The sequence below is a fragment of the Phaseolus vulgaris genome, chromosome 3 (genome assembly GCF_051622355.1).
Source record: "Phaseolus vulgaris cultivar YP4 chromosome 3, ASM5162235v1, whole genome shotgun sequence".
Classification (NCBI taxonomy): domain Eukaryota; kingdom Viridiplantae; phylum Streptophyta; class Magnoliopsida; order Fabales; family Fabaceae; genus Phaseolus; species Phaseolus vulgaris.
In genome coordinates, this window is record NC_143500.1 from 54117946 (window position 1) to 54136418 (window position 18473).

At 32.3% G+C, this 18473-nt stretch overlaps 2 protein-coding genes and 1 long non-coding RNA gene across 6 annotated transcripts; 2 read left to right on the forward strand and 1 right to left on the reverse strand.

Annotated features, from left to right (window-relative positions):
- Window positions 1-1925: 1925 nt before the first annotated feature.
- LOC137808709 (nucleobase-ascorbate transporter 11) lies at window positions 1926-9392 on the reverse strand. Of its 3 annotated transcripts, XM_068609968.1 has the most exons (10): window positions 7841-9392; window positions 7481-7578; window positions 7220-7390; window positions 6835-6935; window positions 6343-6478; window positions 6107-6157; window positions 3668-3955; window positions 2935-3169; window positions 2546-2826; window positions 1926-2461 (listed from the first exon to the last, which is right to left on the reverse strand). In XM_068609968.1, exons 1-10 carry the CDS (start codon window positions 8526-8528, stop codon window positions 2240-2242), a joined length of 2271 nt encoding a protein of 756 aa, XP_068466069.1. In that variant the 5' UTR covers window positions 8529-9392; the 3' UTR covers window positions 1926-2239. The 3 variants fall into 3 exon arrangements, 2 of the variants coding, with proteins under 2 accessions (XP_068466069.1, XP_090156034.1); XM_090299908.1 differs by lacking the exon at window positions 6107-6157 and having other exon boundaries at window positions 7841-9330; XR_016519361.1 differs by lacking the exons at window positions 1926-2461; window positions 2546-2826; window positions 2935-3169 and having other exon boundaries at window positions 4196-6157; window positions 7841-9211.
- A 3871-nt stretch (window positions 9393-13263) lies between these two features.
- Window positions 13264-15883, forward strand: LOC137808710 (nicotinamidase 1). The gene is made up of 5 exons (XM_068609969.1): window positions 13264-13562; window positions 13702-13885; window positions 14213-14346; window positions 14924-15109; window positions 15624-15883. Exons 1-5 carry the CDS (start codon window positions 13419-13421, stop codon window positions 15699-15701), a joined length of 726 nt encoding a protein of 241 aa, XP_068466070.1. The 5' UTR covers window positions 13264-13418; the 3' UTR covers window positions 15702-15883.
- Window positions 15884-17248: 1365 nt separating this feature from the next.
- On the forward strand, window positions 17249-18265 carry LOC137808713 (uncharacterized). Of its 2 annotated transcripts, none has more exons than XR_016519362.1 (2): window positions 17249-17474; window positions 17969-18265. It is a non-coding gene; the product is annotated as an uncharacterized LOC137808713 (long non-coding RNA). The 2 variants fall into 2 exon arrangements; XR_011080728.2 differs by having other exon boundaries at window positions 18044-18265.
- The last annotated feature ends 208 nt before the right edge of the window (window positions 18266-18473 follow it).

An 18473-nucleotide genomic window follows, 5' to 3' on the forward strand; every position in this document is an offset into this window, starting at 1 on the left:
TAGTTAGCTGATATTTTCACAAAGGTAGTGTCCAGTAAGAACTTCCATGGCTCCCTTGACAAGTTGTGCATTAAAGACATTTATGCACCAACTTGAGAGAAAATGTTAGCCTGAATTATTAGAATCACCAAAAAATAGGAGCATTAATTGTAAATGGTTATCATATCTCTTTGATCAAGTATTTAAATTATTTATATTTAGCCACAAATTGTATATAGACTAGAATAATTCCTAAATTTTTGTCCTCCTTGTATCTATTTGCACTCTGTAATAAAGTTAGTGTTTTTTGTTTGATGATACGGATGATTATGTTTGCTTGATCTGTAGAAAATTAATGGATTTTAACTTTTAAAGAGAGATTGATTTATGTTATTATTGTTGTAATTAGTTCTACTTAACATGATAGTGGTTATTCACACTATATTTATGAAAATTTTCTATTGTGATCATGATTTTATGTTGTGTTAAAAAGAGTTCACCAGAATATGCTCAATTAAGATAGGTTAGATTTGGATTGATAATGTATTTAGTGACATCTTATTAATGCAACATAAACTTTATTTTATCATGTTTACATTCAACTACTTATCATTTACATTATATGATAGAAATTAGTTTAGGTGAAATTATATGATGGTTGTCTCAAACCAACAGAAGACATATTGTAGTATAGAAAATGTTATGCATAGTTTAAGTTATGGTCTTCATATTATGTTAGTAGGACGTAAGTATCTACACAAATGTTAGAAATTACATGCACATATGTTAGCCTTGCAGACAATTTTATTCATGAACATTATTCGTTTTATTGTTGTGTATGTCTTTGTTCATGCACACCCTGATATTTTAGTATATGAATGTATACTTAGTTCCTTTATTAATAAGTATTTTTTTTTCAAAAAAACAAAAACAATATTTTAATACATTTTGAATTTCACATAATATAAACTCTGAATCTAAAAATAGATTTTGGAATGTGAAATCCAAAATGTATTTTTTTAGGAACAAATTTGTGATTTCACCTCCCTTCTTTTTGCAACCCCTTTGAAATACATGCATTGTGCTTTCTAAATGTAGCTCAACCCAGGCCCATTGTTCTTTGTCTTCCTTTTCCTAGATTGCAAGGGGGTGTTTCTTTCTATACCCCTAATTTTTCTTCCTGCACCCTTATATTCTTTGAAATACCGGAATTATCTTTGATAATTTTAAGTGATTCTGGAAAAGGGTTCCGTAAGAAAAGGTGTTTCCGGAATAGGAGTTCCATAAGCAAAGTGTGTTTCTAAAAACCTGGAAGACATAAAACCATTCTGGAATATTCTTTCCGGAACACATTTTTTTTAATTTTTGGAATGATAAATCCAGAATTCATAAAATGTGTTACGGAAAGTATGTTCTGGAAATATTCTGAAAAGAACAATCTGGAAATCATTTTTAAAAGGGTAAAATGGTTTTTTTTTCCGAGAATAATGGGTTTCAGGAAGCCATTTGTTGGGGTGTAGGGAGAAACACCCATTGCAAGGTCTTTGGCATGTTCTGAAAGGTTTTCTTGAATGTATTTTTGCTTGAGAGGGAATAGAAGGAGGTGCACAAAGAAATTTATGGTTTGGACTTCATGGGTGCATTGAAGAGTGTAATGAATTTCAGATATGATGATGAAAGGGTTTTATTGCAAAATCTTTTGATTGGAAAAAGAAATTGAGTGACAATGAATAGAGGATTTCTTTAAGAAATTGGTGAGCAATAGTTGATGTTGTTACTGAAATTTTAACTTTAAAACATTACAATTAATTTGAAAGAACTTAGATTTAAAAGAAGATATGGAATATATAACGAAACTGTTAGCACTTCACAAGTCATTGGAGGTTTAAGCCTAAAGACTACAAATATGTTGCATTATTTTCAAAAATGATTCACTGCAACAGCAATTATCAACTGAAACTATAAATATTGAACCATTAATTGATTAAAAAAATATAAATGTACAAGTACAATAACTTCTCTTTTGTTTTGTTTTCATATCAGAAATTGAGCAGTGTAAAATAGCTATAATTCACAAGCATAATCAGTGCAAAATAGCTATAATTCACAAGCATAATCAGTGCTAAACTACTTCCTATTTGGTTGCTGTGAAATCCAAGTATATATTCTTCATGAGCTTCAATATCTTCTAAGCTCCAGTGATTAGAAGTGAATCTTAACACGAGTCCTTGGATAGAAGAACTCAGACATAAACTAATATTCAGATTCCCAAGCATTTCGCCCAACCGAAGCATCTAGCAATTTTCTTTGGCAAAGAATATGCAGATAGCAGAGAAGGATGAGTTGCAATGTCTTCAGGTCGTGACCATATATACACCCCTCGTTCTTGTTGACTTCCTGGGACAGTGTTGTCCAGTATGAATGCCACCAACAGTGTAACCACCATGTTTAAGGACATAAGACCATTGATTGCAAAATCAAGCTGAAACATTAGGGAGAGAGGAGATAAGTTCCTTCTCATACTATTTGATTTGGCAAAGGGTGTGAGAATAGAGATGGTGCTTACTTGTTTGATGCCAGAATGGAATGGTCCACTAGATGCAGCCCCATAAGGTACGAGGTAAGGTGACAGTATCAGAGTGGTTTGAGGCTTGTATTGTTGAAAATATGCAGGGATGGATAGACCAAGGAAGAGTGAAACACCAACTATTGTCATGTTCCTGAAGCTGGCACATTGACCATACTGTAAGGTTGAAAGCCCCAAAGCTGCTATAAGAGCCCAGATGAAACACAGTACAGAAGCAGCCAAAGCCTGAGGAATGGAAGCAAGTAGAGCACCCACTTTTCCTACAAATTAAAAAGGCATAGATTGGACTGTAGTAGTGGTAAAATGAAAAGGGTGTTCAGTAGTTTTGACATCAAATTATGGTTTGTCATTATGTTTTGTTGCTTTACCCATAAAGGAAAAGAGAATCATGAAAGCTGCTCCAAGTTCCACAACCCTCCTACTTGCCACCTTTGTTGTGTCAATTGTGTGAATGTTTTCTGTTAAGGTGGTTGAGCCAGTTCCCGAACCCCAAAGACCAGCCAATATACTACAGAAACCCTCCAATGCAATTCCTCTACTCACAACTCCTGGAGTTGGAGGCCTCAAATTGACTCGCAGAGATACAGAATGATAAGTTCCAACCTACAAAACCAACTTGTCATTCACTTAGTCACAATTTTATGTTGGAAATCCACATCGACTAGATATTAGAGCATTTCATAGTATATAAGTGGATGCAATTAGGTTAAGTTAGACTTAAAATACACTTCTTAACCGTTTTTTATCATCTTATTCCTTTCTTTAAACATGAAAATCCACTCAAAGGTTTAAAAGAGGTGTTTGGGTCTTAAAGGATTACCAACACCCAATTTCTTTTAACACAATAAATTTTAGAGACTCCATATGACAACCTCATTGTTCTAAACAAATGTATTACTAAAATCAGTTGATATTTGGTTGTTTTGGAAGAAGCTGGTTGTGAACACATTAGTTTGCTAAATTTTAATCCATGATACTAATTTTATTGCTAGCATTATACTAGTACAAATACACGATGTTACATTGGTTCTATAATGGTGGGATTCATAATACCATGCAGCTAATATTTTGCATTTGGAAGCATTTAAATGAATTACTTACTGAATCCACAGAAGCAACCAGTGATACTATGACCATGATTATACAAGTCCTAAAATGGAAAATAGGGAAACCCCACTGCAAAGGGTAAGGAATTCTGAGCCATGCAGAAGTTAACAACGCGTTGGATACATCAGTCCTGCAATGTTTCATGGTATAAGCATGCTTTCTGCATGCATCAGTCAGAATGTTTGAACTTGGGATTTTGGGATTGCATCCTTTGTAGTTATATGCTCCCCCAGCTGTTAAAAACGACGCATATATCCAAGTTAATGTAACACTCAAGGGAACCTGCAAATATTCCAAAGTTTGTAAACACAAGTGGTTAGTATATATTATTGGTTCAAGAACGTAACTCACTCAAAATTGAAGGGAGAGGAATTCACATAACAGAAGGGTATTTTTAAAAACAGTAACTTCCTAAAGAAATTAACATAACTGCTATTAAATAACAGAAAAATGAAATAGCAAACCTAAAAACATGGTCAAACAGTCAGTAGAAGATCCTACCACGCAACTACTGTTACACACCTTCAACACTAAGATCCCAAGTTTGATTCTTATCAATCATGGTAAGCTACTCCTGCATTGCAACCCTCCATTGCTTCACAATATCCTGCAGGTTTTAAAACTGCTACATTGCATCTTCCCTTCTATTGCTTTGGTGGGAAGTCTATTTAGAAAAAAATATTGCAGTGTTTTTTCAGACACCGCAGAATATTCCTCTGATAACCATTTCTTATGAAGCATACATCTGACCATTTCCATTATCATCTGATTCTTTCTTTCACTAACCTCATCTTTTTAGGGGTGTAAGGAACTGTTAATTGATACTTAATGCTTACTTCCTTATAAAACATGGTAAATTGTTTTGAAGTGTACTCCTTTCCAGTCTTGTTGGACCTTAAAGCTTGAATTATGTAGCAACTTTACTGTTCAATCCATTTCTTAAATCTCCAAAATATACATGCAGCCTCTAGTTTAGACTAGACAAAGTAAATCCAGCACACTCTATGAAATCATCAATCAATAAAGATGATGTAATATTTACTCCCTTTAAGTGAAGTAGTCCTTTGGGATCCAGCCAAATCTGTGTGAATCAGTTGCGACTTCTTTGTTGGTCTCCAAGTTTCTTGTTTGAATGGTAGTCTTGCTAGCTTACAATATTGACAAGCCTCACAGGTTGGTAATTCAAAACCCAAGTGAAGTCATGAACCAACTTCTTTCGTTGCATATTCAAGACAACTAGATGTATGAAAATGACTCAACCTTTTATTCCAAACCTCTGTATTGTTTACAGTAGCTGGATAAGTAGCTTGCCTCTCCTCCACCAGATCAATTGAGAAACTTTTCTCTCTCATTTTGATACTGAAATTTTCTTTGTAATCAACATCTTTAATCAAAATGTTTATTTTCAAAGATGACCTGCAATCCCTTCTCAATCAATTGACTCGCTTAATAATATATTAATTGGGGAGATTCAATATCAATGAGTCATTAGCAAACCAATACAAGAGACTAGAACACCATCTCTAACCCAAAATCTTAAGATGGTGAGTTTGTAGTTTTTCTCTTTGTATATTGCTCATCTTGCTCATTCTTATCCAATTTGGGCCTTCCAATTCACTAACCTATATAGGTTTGTGTAGTTTTTCTTCTTATAAATTGTTCATCTTGCTACCCAAGGTGAAACTTTCAAAGCAAACTTCAATTCATAACATTGTTGCATTTTTCACACTTTACATTAGGTCTTCCCAACATTTGAAAGGAGAATGACTCATTTTGGCACAATGTTTGCAATGAGGAAAACTAAACCAGATATTGCCTTTGACTTTCTTCCTTTCCTTTCCTTGTGATTTTTAATGTGAGCCATTGGATTGGTTGGTAGAGGACAAACTTAGAAGTCTCTTCAACTATTTCCCAAAGATTATTTTTCTCTAGGTGTGCCTTCATTTTTGCTGTTCATTCAGATCATCAAACACAAGCATTGCTAGTATTGTGTAAGAAGTTTCCGAATTCATCTATTTGATAAATTGAACCAAAATGCTAGCCTTATATGGTGGGTTGCACTGGTTCATTCACATTCCCTCTAACCACCCATTGGTAGAAGAAACTTAAGTCACTAAAGAACCGGAGGGAGAGAAAGTCACTAATTTATTAAATAATAATTTGTTTAAATATAGATTTGTAACATAAGGAAATTTTTAAAAATAGTAACTTCCTAAACAATAGTTATTAATAATATTTTTGAAGAATGAGTTTAAGTTGTAAAATATAGTATGGTCTAATATGTATTAGAATCAACTTAGTGTAATCTTGAATTGAAAGTTCAATGGTATTCAAGATCCAAGACTTATCAAGCACATGAATTATACATAGTGTATGCCATGTCTTAAGAGAAACCAAAATCAAATAAGGAACATGTTAATTCAAGATACTTACTGCATAAATTCGAAATGTATGATGTCCAAAGATAGATATTCCTCGAAGATGCTTCAAATAAGAAATAGATGAAACAAAGATGAGTTTGAGAAAACAACTAAAACCATTTCATTACAAAGAATGAAACAACTGAAACACAGAAAGTCTTTTTAATATGTAAAGAACTTTACAGCCATTACAAAGACTTTTCATACACCAGATTATTCGATATCATTGCTTCTTGAAATACTACTCACCAGTGTGAATATTAGAACTAGTGCTATCTGCGGAATGCTAATTTCCATGCAAGTGCCAGCTTGCGGAAAGCCATAGCTGAAGAATGCTAAACCAACAGCTGCAACAGTTGGAGCTACTACAATTGGGTTGATGATCCTATGACAAGTCGTTAAAAATTAGCACATTAGACTCATGTCTTGATAGCTTTTGCAATCAGTTCGTTCAGAAACGCTCTCTAGAAGCTCTACCAAATGCCCCCAATAATTGTGTAGGCTTATTCTGTTCATAATTCTTTTCTAGATGCCTAAACTATGGTATATGTTCTAAGAGCCATGTTAGAAACAATAAGCCTAAAACAGGACATTATGCATCTTTTTATCTATTAGTATTATGTTAATGGATGACATTTGTTTAAATTAATTATTTAACAGCATAGCAGCTTAACAAACTAGCAAAATAAACTAAATAAAAATGAAAAGATGAAATTCGAAAGATCACATGCAACTTGTTACCTGAGAAGAAGAGACATTAAACCACTAAGTCCCAGGATACATTGGAATACTGAACCAACAATTATAGCTCCTTGGAGCTCCCTCATTATGTGCCTAAATTTCTGCAGTTATTAGCAGAGATTAATATGGAAACTGGAATCAAAGCAAATAAGACTAGTGAACAACAATCCCATTCACTGGGTTGATCCATCAAAACAGAAAGAAGCAAAAAGGAAAGACCATTTTGGTGATTCAAATAGATAATGCTTGAACATGGGTATCACGTAAGTTAACATGTCCTGACATAGTTTAATTTAGCAGGATTTAGATTACTTGATATAACTTTACAAGCCTGAAAGGGCTCAAGGACAATATATTGATATTTTCTATCAATTATGGAACTTACATGTTGTGTTAGATTTCGAAATTCTTCAGCATTTATGATAACCAACGCTGGTGCCAAATACACAAAGGAGCTCCCTTGAACTAAAGGTAGTCTTGTGCCTAAGTAGGAATGCAGTATCGTTGTGACTCCGGAAAGAAACATCATTGTTGAAATTACACTTGCAGTATCGTTCTGCCATCAATGATGTAAGTGAATACATGTGAATATGGAAAAGTATCATATCAGCTTTTCCTAGGACCATTACATAAAGGCATTTCTTACATCTGTTCCACCCATGGTTGGCACCATGATTAACGGGATTAATACTAGCGACCCAACCAACGATAGGTAGTGCTGCAGGCCGTAGTATATAAGAGGAACTGCAGTTAAAGATAGATCAATAAAAAGAAGTAATAAATGTTTAGCAAAATATGAACTAATTAACCCTTGCTAATAGTATCATAGTAATAGTGATAGTATTTTGTTAATAAAAAATGGGCAAAGGAAAGATTAACAGAGCCTTTATCAAACAAAATCTATGTAGCACAGACAAGGAAAGTGGAAAGTTGCATTGCAGAAAAAATAGTTAGCATTATAACTTAAGATGTGATGTGAGAAACAGAAAATTGAATTGAAACTAACCGAGACCCGGATTTTCTGTGATCCCATACTTCAATCCAGATGCTCCCTGCCATCCTCTACCAGCAGGTTCCTCCCCCTCTGGAAAGAGATTCACCTTAACATCTTCAGCTACTCCTTTCTCCTTCTTCTGTTCGGGAAGAGGAGCAACTGCAGAAACTCCATGGCTATTACTATCCCGATTCATATTCACCATCACTCCATTAGCACCACCATGACCAGCCAAAGCCAAAGCAGGGTCGTCATCCCTGTTTTTCCTTGTCTGGTTTTGACTCCACATTGCCCCATTCCACTCTTCCTTTGACCTCAAAACTCTCTCATTCTCACTTCTCATGTCTCCGTGCTTGGACACAAAAACCGGTTCAATCTCATTGTCCCTGTTAGGCCTCGCCAACCCCAGCACCGGATCAATCTCTATCTTGGGAGAGGACCCTCCTTCTCTCTGATCATCAACACTCTTCACATCAAACCCAACACTATCAAACTTCTCACTGGCACTGGTTCCAGCTTCCCCAGAATAATCAGACACAAACCCGGTTCTCTTAGCCCACGACCTCAACTCTTTAGGACTGTGATCACTTTTTGGCACAAAGGGCTCAACTTTGGCAGCACCAACATCAGGTTTCTTGCCAGTGCCACCCTCCATAGCCTTGCCCCTATCCAAGAACTCCGAACTCGACCCAGTTTCCATTGAACTGTTTTCTTTCAAAAGATGGGTACAGACAATTGAAACAAGTTGGATTCAACCCAATATAGCATAGAGAACAAAGATGAAAGCTTTGCAACGTGACAGAACAAACCAGAGGCTTCACATCACCGCAAAGAGCCAAATTCCGGAGAGTGAGAGAGTAGAAGCAAAGAAACAGTATGTGGAGAAAAGACAATGAAAGAAAACCATCACAACAACGTGCTTTGGTGTAGCGATTAACGGTCAGTGTTGAAGGAAGGACATTCTGAGACATATCTTATCTTCACTTCAACTCATTGCAGCTCGCAAGTTGCTATCAAAGGAAAGCATGAATGTGAGTGTGTGACCTTAATCACATAAACGTCTCTCTGGCATGGCCACTTGATGTTGACAAAGGACCTAGCCACCCAAGTTTGAAGCTGAATTTTCAAATGAAAGGGTAACATAAAACATAACACTCCTGCAAAAAGTTCAACCTTCATTAATTGTTTTCTACTTCTTCTTCTCCTAATACTCTTGAAGGAAATAATAGTAAACGATCTCCAGTTTTCACTGCATTTTGGTGGAAACCAGTACAACAGGTCCTTGTGAATCACTTTGCTTCAAATGGAAGTTTCTTATTCTTATTCTTATTCTCTCAGTATTTCTTTCAAGGATGAAGGGGAGAAATTGAACAGTTTTGTGACATTATTACAATGATGATTATACGGTGGAAAACATAGAATTAAATGAGTAGGTCCCAATCCATTGGTGTTTTTGGAAAGAGAGTTTGGAACTGTGGAAGCCAAAGTTCAGTGTCACAGTCAATTGGATCATACTAATATTTTAGTTATATAGATTTGAATGATTGAATGATTCAAGTGGCCTATTTGAAGAGGGGTTACTTGCTTGTTTATGGCCACATTCAGAGTGTTGTTGAGATAACGTTGTCTCTCTCACTCTCTCTGTAAAGTCCTCGCCCAACCCAAAAATGTAGTTTCTGAATAGTATGTACCACATCTTTATGCATCACCTAATCACATGCCAAATTTTAGCTCTATATTTTATCAACTTTCATGGGGTAGGAACCACGAAGTCTAACTTTTTCTTTTTCTCCGATGTCTAATGAGTAGGTATCATATTGGTTTAAAAAATTTATTTCTTATTTTTTAATTATAATAAAAATTTATACAATAAGTTTAACTTTTTAAAAAATTAATGTATTTATCATTTTAAAATTATGATATAACCGTACTAGAATTGTCATAAATTCAATAAATATATTTTTGATACATATATGATACAGACACGCTATTTAAGAAGTTTGTCTGAGTCTTATATATTCTTAGTGTAAAGATGATATTGATGATATTGCTTAATTCTTATTAAAAATAAATTTAGTCGCTATGTCATCTCTACTAGAAAGTATGTTTGGATTAATTTAGAATTTTTTTTTCTGGTTGGTATGGATTATATGGAGTAAGTGGTGTGTAAATATGTTATAACTTTTGTATTACTGAATTTAAAGTGCAAATAATAAATTGTACATATTTAATATTACTAGAAATCTAATTAAGGGCTAAAACAAAATATGCACATGAAAAAAAAAAGTTATAATATATAAAACAAATAGAATATGTGATTTTATGTGTTATAGTATTCTGATCGATATGACATATGTTAATTTTTATAATCAATATGTAATAATATATTTTATTACAAAAAATTATCGATAAATTTGTATTTTTTAATTATTGGCGAATTTACTAATGGATATGTGTTTGTATACTATCGATAAATTTTTCGTTAATCATTTTCATTTATTAACGAAATTTTAACATTATTGACAGTTTTAGATGTGGATAAAACTAGCTTTTTTTTTATATAGTATACGAAGAATATTTCTCGCTCTATATTTTATTGATAATCAATGTAAACTAATAATGGTTTCCATCATTTTCTTTTGAATATTTTCCTTCTTTTAATGGATTTTTTTAATTGTATAGCATTGGTGTAAGATAAGGTGCTAATTTAGTTAAAATTATAATACATACAACTATGCATTTTTCACATCTAATTTTTTTTTAAAAAAAGTAAATTTTGTTGATAATTTGTTAATTAATATTATATTTTCAAATTTGCCTCTAGTGTTTCTAGTAAGTTTTCGAACATTTGACTAATGTAATAAAAATACTAAACTGATTAAGACAATTAAGATAATATTATAAGATATCATAAATCTCATAAACTTTTCATTATATTCTAAGCCTTGCTTAGTCTTCAAACCGTAATGATTCTTCTTTACGCACTAAAAGTCAAGCCGAATCATAAAACAAAGTCTATGGTCAATCATTCTCCTTTATCAAATCAAAATGAAATTCTTAGAAAAAAGTTTGATGAATAGTTTCAAGGTATAATTGAAAAAAAAACGCAATTATAATTCAAATTTATTATTTTTTATGAAAATAATTTTTAGACATGCTAAGATTTCTTTTATGATATAATCCTAATCTTATTTTTTTTATTTGTTCCAAATTCAAGTCCATTAAGATGATATTATTAGGGTTAATCATTACATCTGAAGTATATGAAGTATATTGTTGGTTTTGAAACTCAGAGTCTTGTCTCAGTTTTGTCTTTAAAATAAATCTTAAAGGATTAAGGGAGAAATGTGTATATAAATTGATATTGACTTCAACTCTTAAACTATGTGAGATTATATTAGACGTACCGAACCAAATCTCAATCAAGAGTTAAGAAAATGAGCTTTCAATACACACAGACAACGCCAAAGATTCATTAAGATAACATTCTTAGAGTCAATCACTGCCTCCGACGTATTGTCTGTTTTAGAAATCAGAACTTCATCCTAATATTATCCTTAAAAGAAAAGACATCTCACGAAGTTAGGGAAGAAAGATGTATATAAACAACTTAAACTCCTTTTCTCATAACATGCATTTTATAAAAATCATATTCTATCTGAAATATTTCCACTCTTTAGAAATGGGTATATGGTAGTACATTCAAGTATTAGATTTGATGAATTTGAAAAAGAGGAAAAACATAGTCAGATTTAATTGCATTAATTTTTTAAATTTTATTATTTAACTAGTTTGATCCCAAAATTTAATTATAATCAAACAACAACGTCAACATGTGCGATCCATAGATAAAATGGAAGGGTGATTTTTTTTAATTAAAAATATATAATACGATCTTACCGAGAATAGTAAAAGATTGATGGTCGAATTATTGGTGAAGTTTGAGGGAAGATCCACACCTACAAAAAATTATTTGACCGAACTAGCCAAATTATAAAATATATAAATAAAAAATAATAAGAGAATTGACTTAGTACTCTTATATAATTAACTTGTATTCATAAACTTTTGAACTTATACTAAAATATTTTTAAAAAATGATTAATTATTAAATATTTATCATTCACTCTATTTATCTATTTTATATTATCATATATATATATATATATATATATTTCCGTAATTCTTGAATAGTGGTAGATACACTAATATGATATAGTATAATAAGTAATTGATTAATAAATATCTTAAGTTAAACTATTTTGTTCAGAATTAATGTATGAATTTATTTTAAGGAAAGATAAGTTAGTACCACTTAAACCAACAACAATTTCTTCATAAATTTTGTTTGACTGTTTAACTGTTACGTGCTTTCTAATCCTTTAATTTAAAAATAAAAACAAAATTGCAAGGGCAATTGCTTCTTGCCCACCATATTACTGTACCCAATCACAGAAGAAAAACCGAAAACATTCTTAAAAAAATGGGGTACATATAAAATTACATTCCAATCCTCTTTTCCGGAACACAATAATCTCTTTTGGATAATTTTTTTCAGAATGTATTATTTTCAGTTATAGATTTTTTATCCAAAATGGGATTTTGATTTTTTTTTTGGATTTTTATATCCGAAACACAAAAATTTCTTCCAGATTTATTTTTCTAGAATATATTATTTTCAATTTCGGATTTTCATTTCCGAAATAAATGATATTTTTAGAATTTTTGAAATTATGTTGGGTGCAGGTTGAAAAGTGGTGGGTGCAGGAAGCATACAAAAATTTGATAGCTGCTTCTTCCTGCACCTCCATACCTTCTTCTCTCACCTCCATAGATTTTCATATTTCCAAAACTGCCCCTCTGTAATATTCCGGATTACATAATCTGAAAGTCATTTTTCAAATTTGTAATTAGCTTCCGGATTATATAATCTAGAAGTCTTTTTTCATATGTATGATTATTTTTCGGATTACATAATCTGAAAGTCTTTTTTAATTTCCGAATTATGTAATCTAGAAGTCCTTTTTCAAATGCGTTTCCAGATTACATAATCCATAAATTATTGGGTAACACAAGAAAGATAAAAATGTATTTTCATATTGTATATGGAGGTGCCAGAAGAAGATACGAAGATAAAGGAAGGAAGGAAGAAAGAGTCTACATAATCGTGACGTAGTTGATGTGCCAGCTGAATTGCGACAGCCTTTGAAAAAGATACCCAAAGAGAGAGAGAGAGAGACTTTTGCAACCATTTAAGTTAACTTGTCTTTTCTGAATTATTTTCCTTCTCTAAGATTCGTGGACAGTATCATTTAAAATACAAAATACTAAATAATTAAAATTTTAGTAACTAATAAAGTTTAACATTAATAAAATATATCAGTATATACACTAAATTAATAAATATTAATTACTTAAAACTTTAACGAGTCCTCATAGTATTTTATGATCACGGGATAAGTATTGAAGAGAGGTGAATAAAAAAGTAATATTTGAGTAGCAGAAGAAATGCTTTAGTTGAAGATTAGAAGAAAATTAGTTTGGTGAAACGCATTAAGAATCTTGACTCAAACAACACGGTTTCAGAAACATGGTTTCTTCCAACACTGTGGAGCTTCTCAGAGAGGAGATCCCCGTCAAACAACAACCTCTCACGTTGTCGGAAAACATCAAAACCGGCCTCGTACTCGTCGACGTTGTCAATGGCTTCTGCACCGTTGGTGCTGGCAATTTGGTAAATAATTTGTGTTTTTTTGTTTCTTGTAATAACTTGGCAAAACCATTCCATGAACAACGATTCTCCCTTTGTCTGTTTCGTCGTCGTTTTTTAATTAATTATTACATTTTGTTTATAATATTATTGTATTGCGTAGGCGCCGAAAGAATCAGATGAACGAATTTCTGATATGGTGAAGGAATCTGTGAGGCTTTCCAAAGCGTTCTCTGAGAGAAACTGGCCAATTTTTGCTTTGCTTGATTGTCATCACCCCGACAAACCCGAACCTCCTTATCCACCACACTGCATTATAGGATCAAACGAAGAAAAACTCGTCCCTGGTAATTTCTTCTTTTAGGATTTATTTCACATACTTTTTTTATACTAACAATTGTTTACTTTTATTGTAATTACTTTAAAAGTCATGTATGACTCTTTATATTAGATTGTTGGTGTAGTTGGACTTAGTTTTTGGTAAAGACGTGTTGGAATGGTATCTTTAAAAAGTGACATAATTTATGGGTCGAAACAAATAGAAAGGAACAAGGAGAACTATCTGTTTTGTTCCTTTAGTGTGATAAAGGCTACCTTATTTACTTTTTCCTATTGGGTTGTTTTGAGGATGTGTGCTTATTAGATTTCTGATTTGGTTGCCTTTGAGTTTATAGATCTCCTATGGTTGGAAAATGACCCCAATGCAACACTCAGACAAAAAGAATGCATTGATGGATTCCTTGGGTCAACTGAGAAAGATGGTTCTAATGTCTTCATTGATTGGGTGAAAAGTAATCAGATAAAACAAGTAAGTCTTTCCTTTGAAATTGGTTACTGTAAAAATTTTAAGCAAAAAAGTGGTAAGAGTTATTGGAGTAACTAATGTTGCACAAGAAACTTTTCAGTTTTGAAACAGGTGGTTTAAGATCAGTTTTGATGTTAGGGTTGATTATGATGTTTTAGTTTTTACTTTCTGGTTATGATTCTATTAGTTATATATATTTTCTTCACGGGTACAAATCTCTGTAGTTTTATATCTGTTCTGTAACCAATATCTTATTAAGTGAAAATACTCGAACCGATTCTTAATAAAATATCTGGACAATTTACTTTTAATAGTAGAAAGAAGATTATAGGATTAAAACTCACATGAAAAATATGCAAATTAATACTCACTGATAGGGATCATAACTAAATAGATAAAAGTATAGGGACTATTAAAATCTTTTACACTGATACTGTGTCAAAATAAAATATTTTCTTTCCTATTTGTCAAAATTGTCTAGACTTGTTCTTGGAATAGGTTGACATATTTTGGATATTATTTTCATCAGTTCATGAGATTTTTGTTGGGGTTCTAAGGGTCTGGGTTTTTCTGGTTGCAGATTTTGGTTGCTGGGATATGCACTGATATATGCGTGCTGGATTTTGTTTCTTCTGTCTTGTCTGCAAGAAACCGTGGTTTCCTTTCCCCTCTGGAAAATGTGATAGTGTCTTCCCAAGCTTGTGCTACTTATGATTTGCCATTACATGTTGCCAAAACTAACAAGGCTTTTGTATCTCATCCACAGGTATTTTGGTGAAATTGAAGTTTGGCTCTTGTTGGAATACTTTATTTTTTTAATGTTTCTTTGCTTGAATTTATATCTTAATTGCCTAAACATCAGCCCTCAGCCAGAAGACAATTTAGCTATTCTTTCTAGTGTTGGTTATGATTATTGTGAGCCTTGCTCCTAAATTATTTTTCAGAGTTGACTTGTATTGCAGAAATGATAAACTTAATCTTAATAGCTTGGAAAAAATGTATCCGTTCTCTTTTACTATATGACAATGAACACTTCGTAATAACCTCGATAGTTATGAGTTCTGATACCTTTTCCAGACCCTATTTTGCTTACCTCTGTGGTGCTAGGGAATAACTTGTGTCAGCACTAACATGGTTTGTGTCTGTGACAGACAAATTGCAAGCAATTGTCATGCTGATCTTACATGATAAATTAAAGAAATTCAAACAGACATTTCTGATAAAATGGATGAATATTTTCAATGCTTATTTATGAATTTATTCTTGTTTCTATACTGCAGGAGTTGATGCATCATGTTGGCCTGTACATAGCCCGTGGAAGGGGAGCAGATATAGCTTCAGAGGTGTTATTTGATTAATTGAGGGATGTTACTGAATGATTGAAAGATCCTTGTGTTGTTATATTTAAGGAATTAAAGATTGAAAATATTGAGAGCATTCAAAATTAAGTGTTATATGTAAAGAATTGATAACTACAAGAGAATTGAGCACTCGAAACTGATCCTAAATAAGAAAAAAAATGGTATACTTGACAGCACAATGCTATTATTACTCGAGTTTCTACTTAGATTTCATTAGATTTGATTTTGATAGAATTGGTTTTGAATTACAAGTCTTGGTTGGGATAACTATGAATTAATTGATTCAAGACTCTTCTAGCTTGTAATTTTTGAATGAATTCTAGATACACGGTTATGTTAATATTGGAAAGAAAAGTTTATCATCAGAAATATCATTTGGCTTAGGATTGTCTTCCCTAAAGAATACAATTTGGTTTTCGCATGATTGGGATAGACACTTAAAATAATCTTGCTGAAATGGACTGCGCTGGAGAATTTGTATTGCTGTTGGAACAAGCTATACAATGAAAATTTGTTTTCGTTGTTATATAGAGAAGTTATAGTTACGTGATTGGCTATTTATTTTGTCTTTAAAGGGGTTTAAATTAAGACTTAAACTATTTTAAAAAATAACTTGATTAATATATGTTGTGGAATAAACTAGACAATCCACTTGTATCGTCTACCAGGTAAAGCAAATACTATAATAGAGAAGAAGCTGTAAAGGATTGGTAGAAGATAAAGGAAGGAATAAACAAGAAAGAGACATGCACAAGTAATGTGGTTCAATAATAGTGTTAATCAATTTCAATTTATGTTTATGTCCAAATTCACAATCACATAGATTACAACTAGAAGTTTCTCTCTTCCTCTGAACTCTCACTCAACTCACTTTTTTACTAAATATATATGTTGTACTCAATAATTATAAGTGAGTTGTCAACTGTCGTTATAGGTTTCTATATATAGTAAATAACTATTATAATTAACTTTTTGTGAATCGCGTTTAACTATTATAATATACAGCTAGATATAAATAACATGAGATTTAAATTTACTATAAGGGCAAATCAAGTTAATTCCTTAATCATGATTATTTAGAAATCAAACAACCAAATCAATCCCTTAACCAGTATTATTGATGGAGTAGTTCATGTCAAACACTCAATTTCGTTCTGAGACATTGAGTTATTTGGATTATTTGACTTAGTTCAAAAGAAGAAAGTATTTTCCAATATCATTCAACTTCTAAGATCAATAATAGTGATTCCTCACTTATTAAGCTTTAAGTGCAATCAAATCAAGGAACTTAAAGAAACATGCATTTATAAATAGCAAAGCACTGAATGTTACATTGTTTTTCAATCCCAAAAAAAAATTTGCTACTCGTCATAATGTTTAAAAGACAACTCAAGATTGAATAACTAACAACTAAGGACATGTGGCTTTAGATGGTGTGTTCAACTTTAGCATTTTCTTTCTACACCTCATCTCACCTCTCTATTCATATTGTTGAGTGTTGGACTGAATTTACATTTGATTCACTCGGCGAATTGACTTTTTATGATTAATTAATTACATGCCCTCAACTAACCTCCAACCCAACCCAACCAATTGACTTTCCTTGGCCTCAAGGTTTCCTTTACGCTTAGTGCTTCATGGCCTTCACTCAGCAGCTCATTCTTAAGCTTGAGTTCTTCTCTGACACAAATCTGCTTAGCAGGGCTCAATGCTTGGAGGTCTTGAATTTGCATGTTCTTTGCCATCAATCCACTTAGCACTCAGCGGATGGTACCATTTTTCTCATTTATAACTTTGTTGCTCTTTTTCCTCTACTTTCTGCAAAATTTCAATAATTTTAACATAAGATCATTCAACTCATCAAAGTAATCATTCTAAGTGGGAAGAAGTTAGCTTTCATACTAAATATTCTCTATTTTTCCCGATCTATAGACCTAAACTAATGTAAAATCTAATAATATTTAGCACACCTATCACTTAGGCCAGCCAGTAAACAATGGTATGAAAAAAAATCTCCACCTTTTCTCTTTCACAAAGGTATAGTTGTTCAAATACTAATCATTCTTTATTTTTTAGAAATATTGATAGCAATAATACGGTTGTTTTAGTATATGCTAATGATATTTTTTAGTTGGAAACGAAAAAATTTGAAATTGATTACATAACTACTGGATAAGACTTTTACGATTAAAAATCTTGGAGAGTTAACATACTTTCTTGATCTAGAAGTTGTTAGAAATAAAATTGGGATACATTTATGTCAGAGAAAATACACTTTGGATATACTTGAAGATGTTGGTATGTTATATTGTGCATCTGTTGTCACTCCTATGAATCAGAAGCTCGCGGTCAACATGTGTGAAATTATTCCTGATTCTACCTCTTGTAGAAGACTCATTGGAAGACTGATTTATTTGACCAACATTGGGCTGGACATCATACATGTCCTTCATTATTTAAGCTATGCTCTTTTGTGATTCATATGTTCTAGTTTAATAGTTTCAACACATACATACAGATCTGATTTTCAGCACAACTATCAGTTTTACACGTTTTTTACAGATATGGATTACAATATGTGCAGTTCCAATTCAAACTCCCTATGCAGTCTAGGTTGAAGCTTTCTGATAAATGATGGTGAGGGATATTTTGAAAGAGAGAAAATAAGAAAAATAAGTATGGTTCTTAATGCAACTGCATCAGTATAGTTATTTTTATTCTATTTGTGCTACAAAGAAATTAAGAACAGAAGTCCTTCTGTATATATAC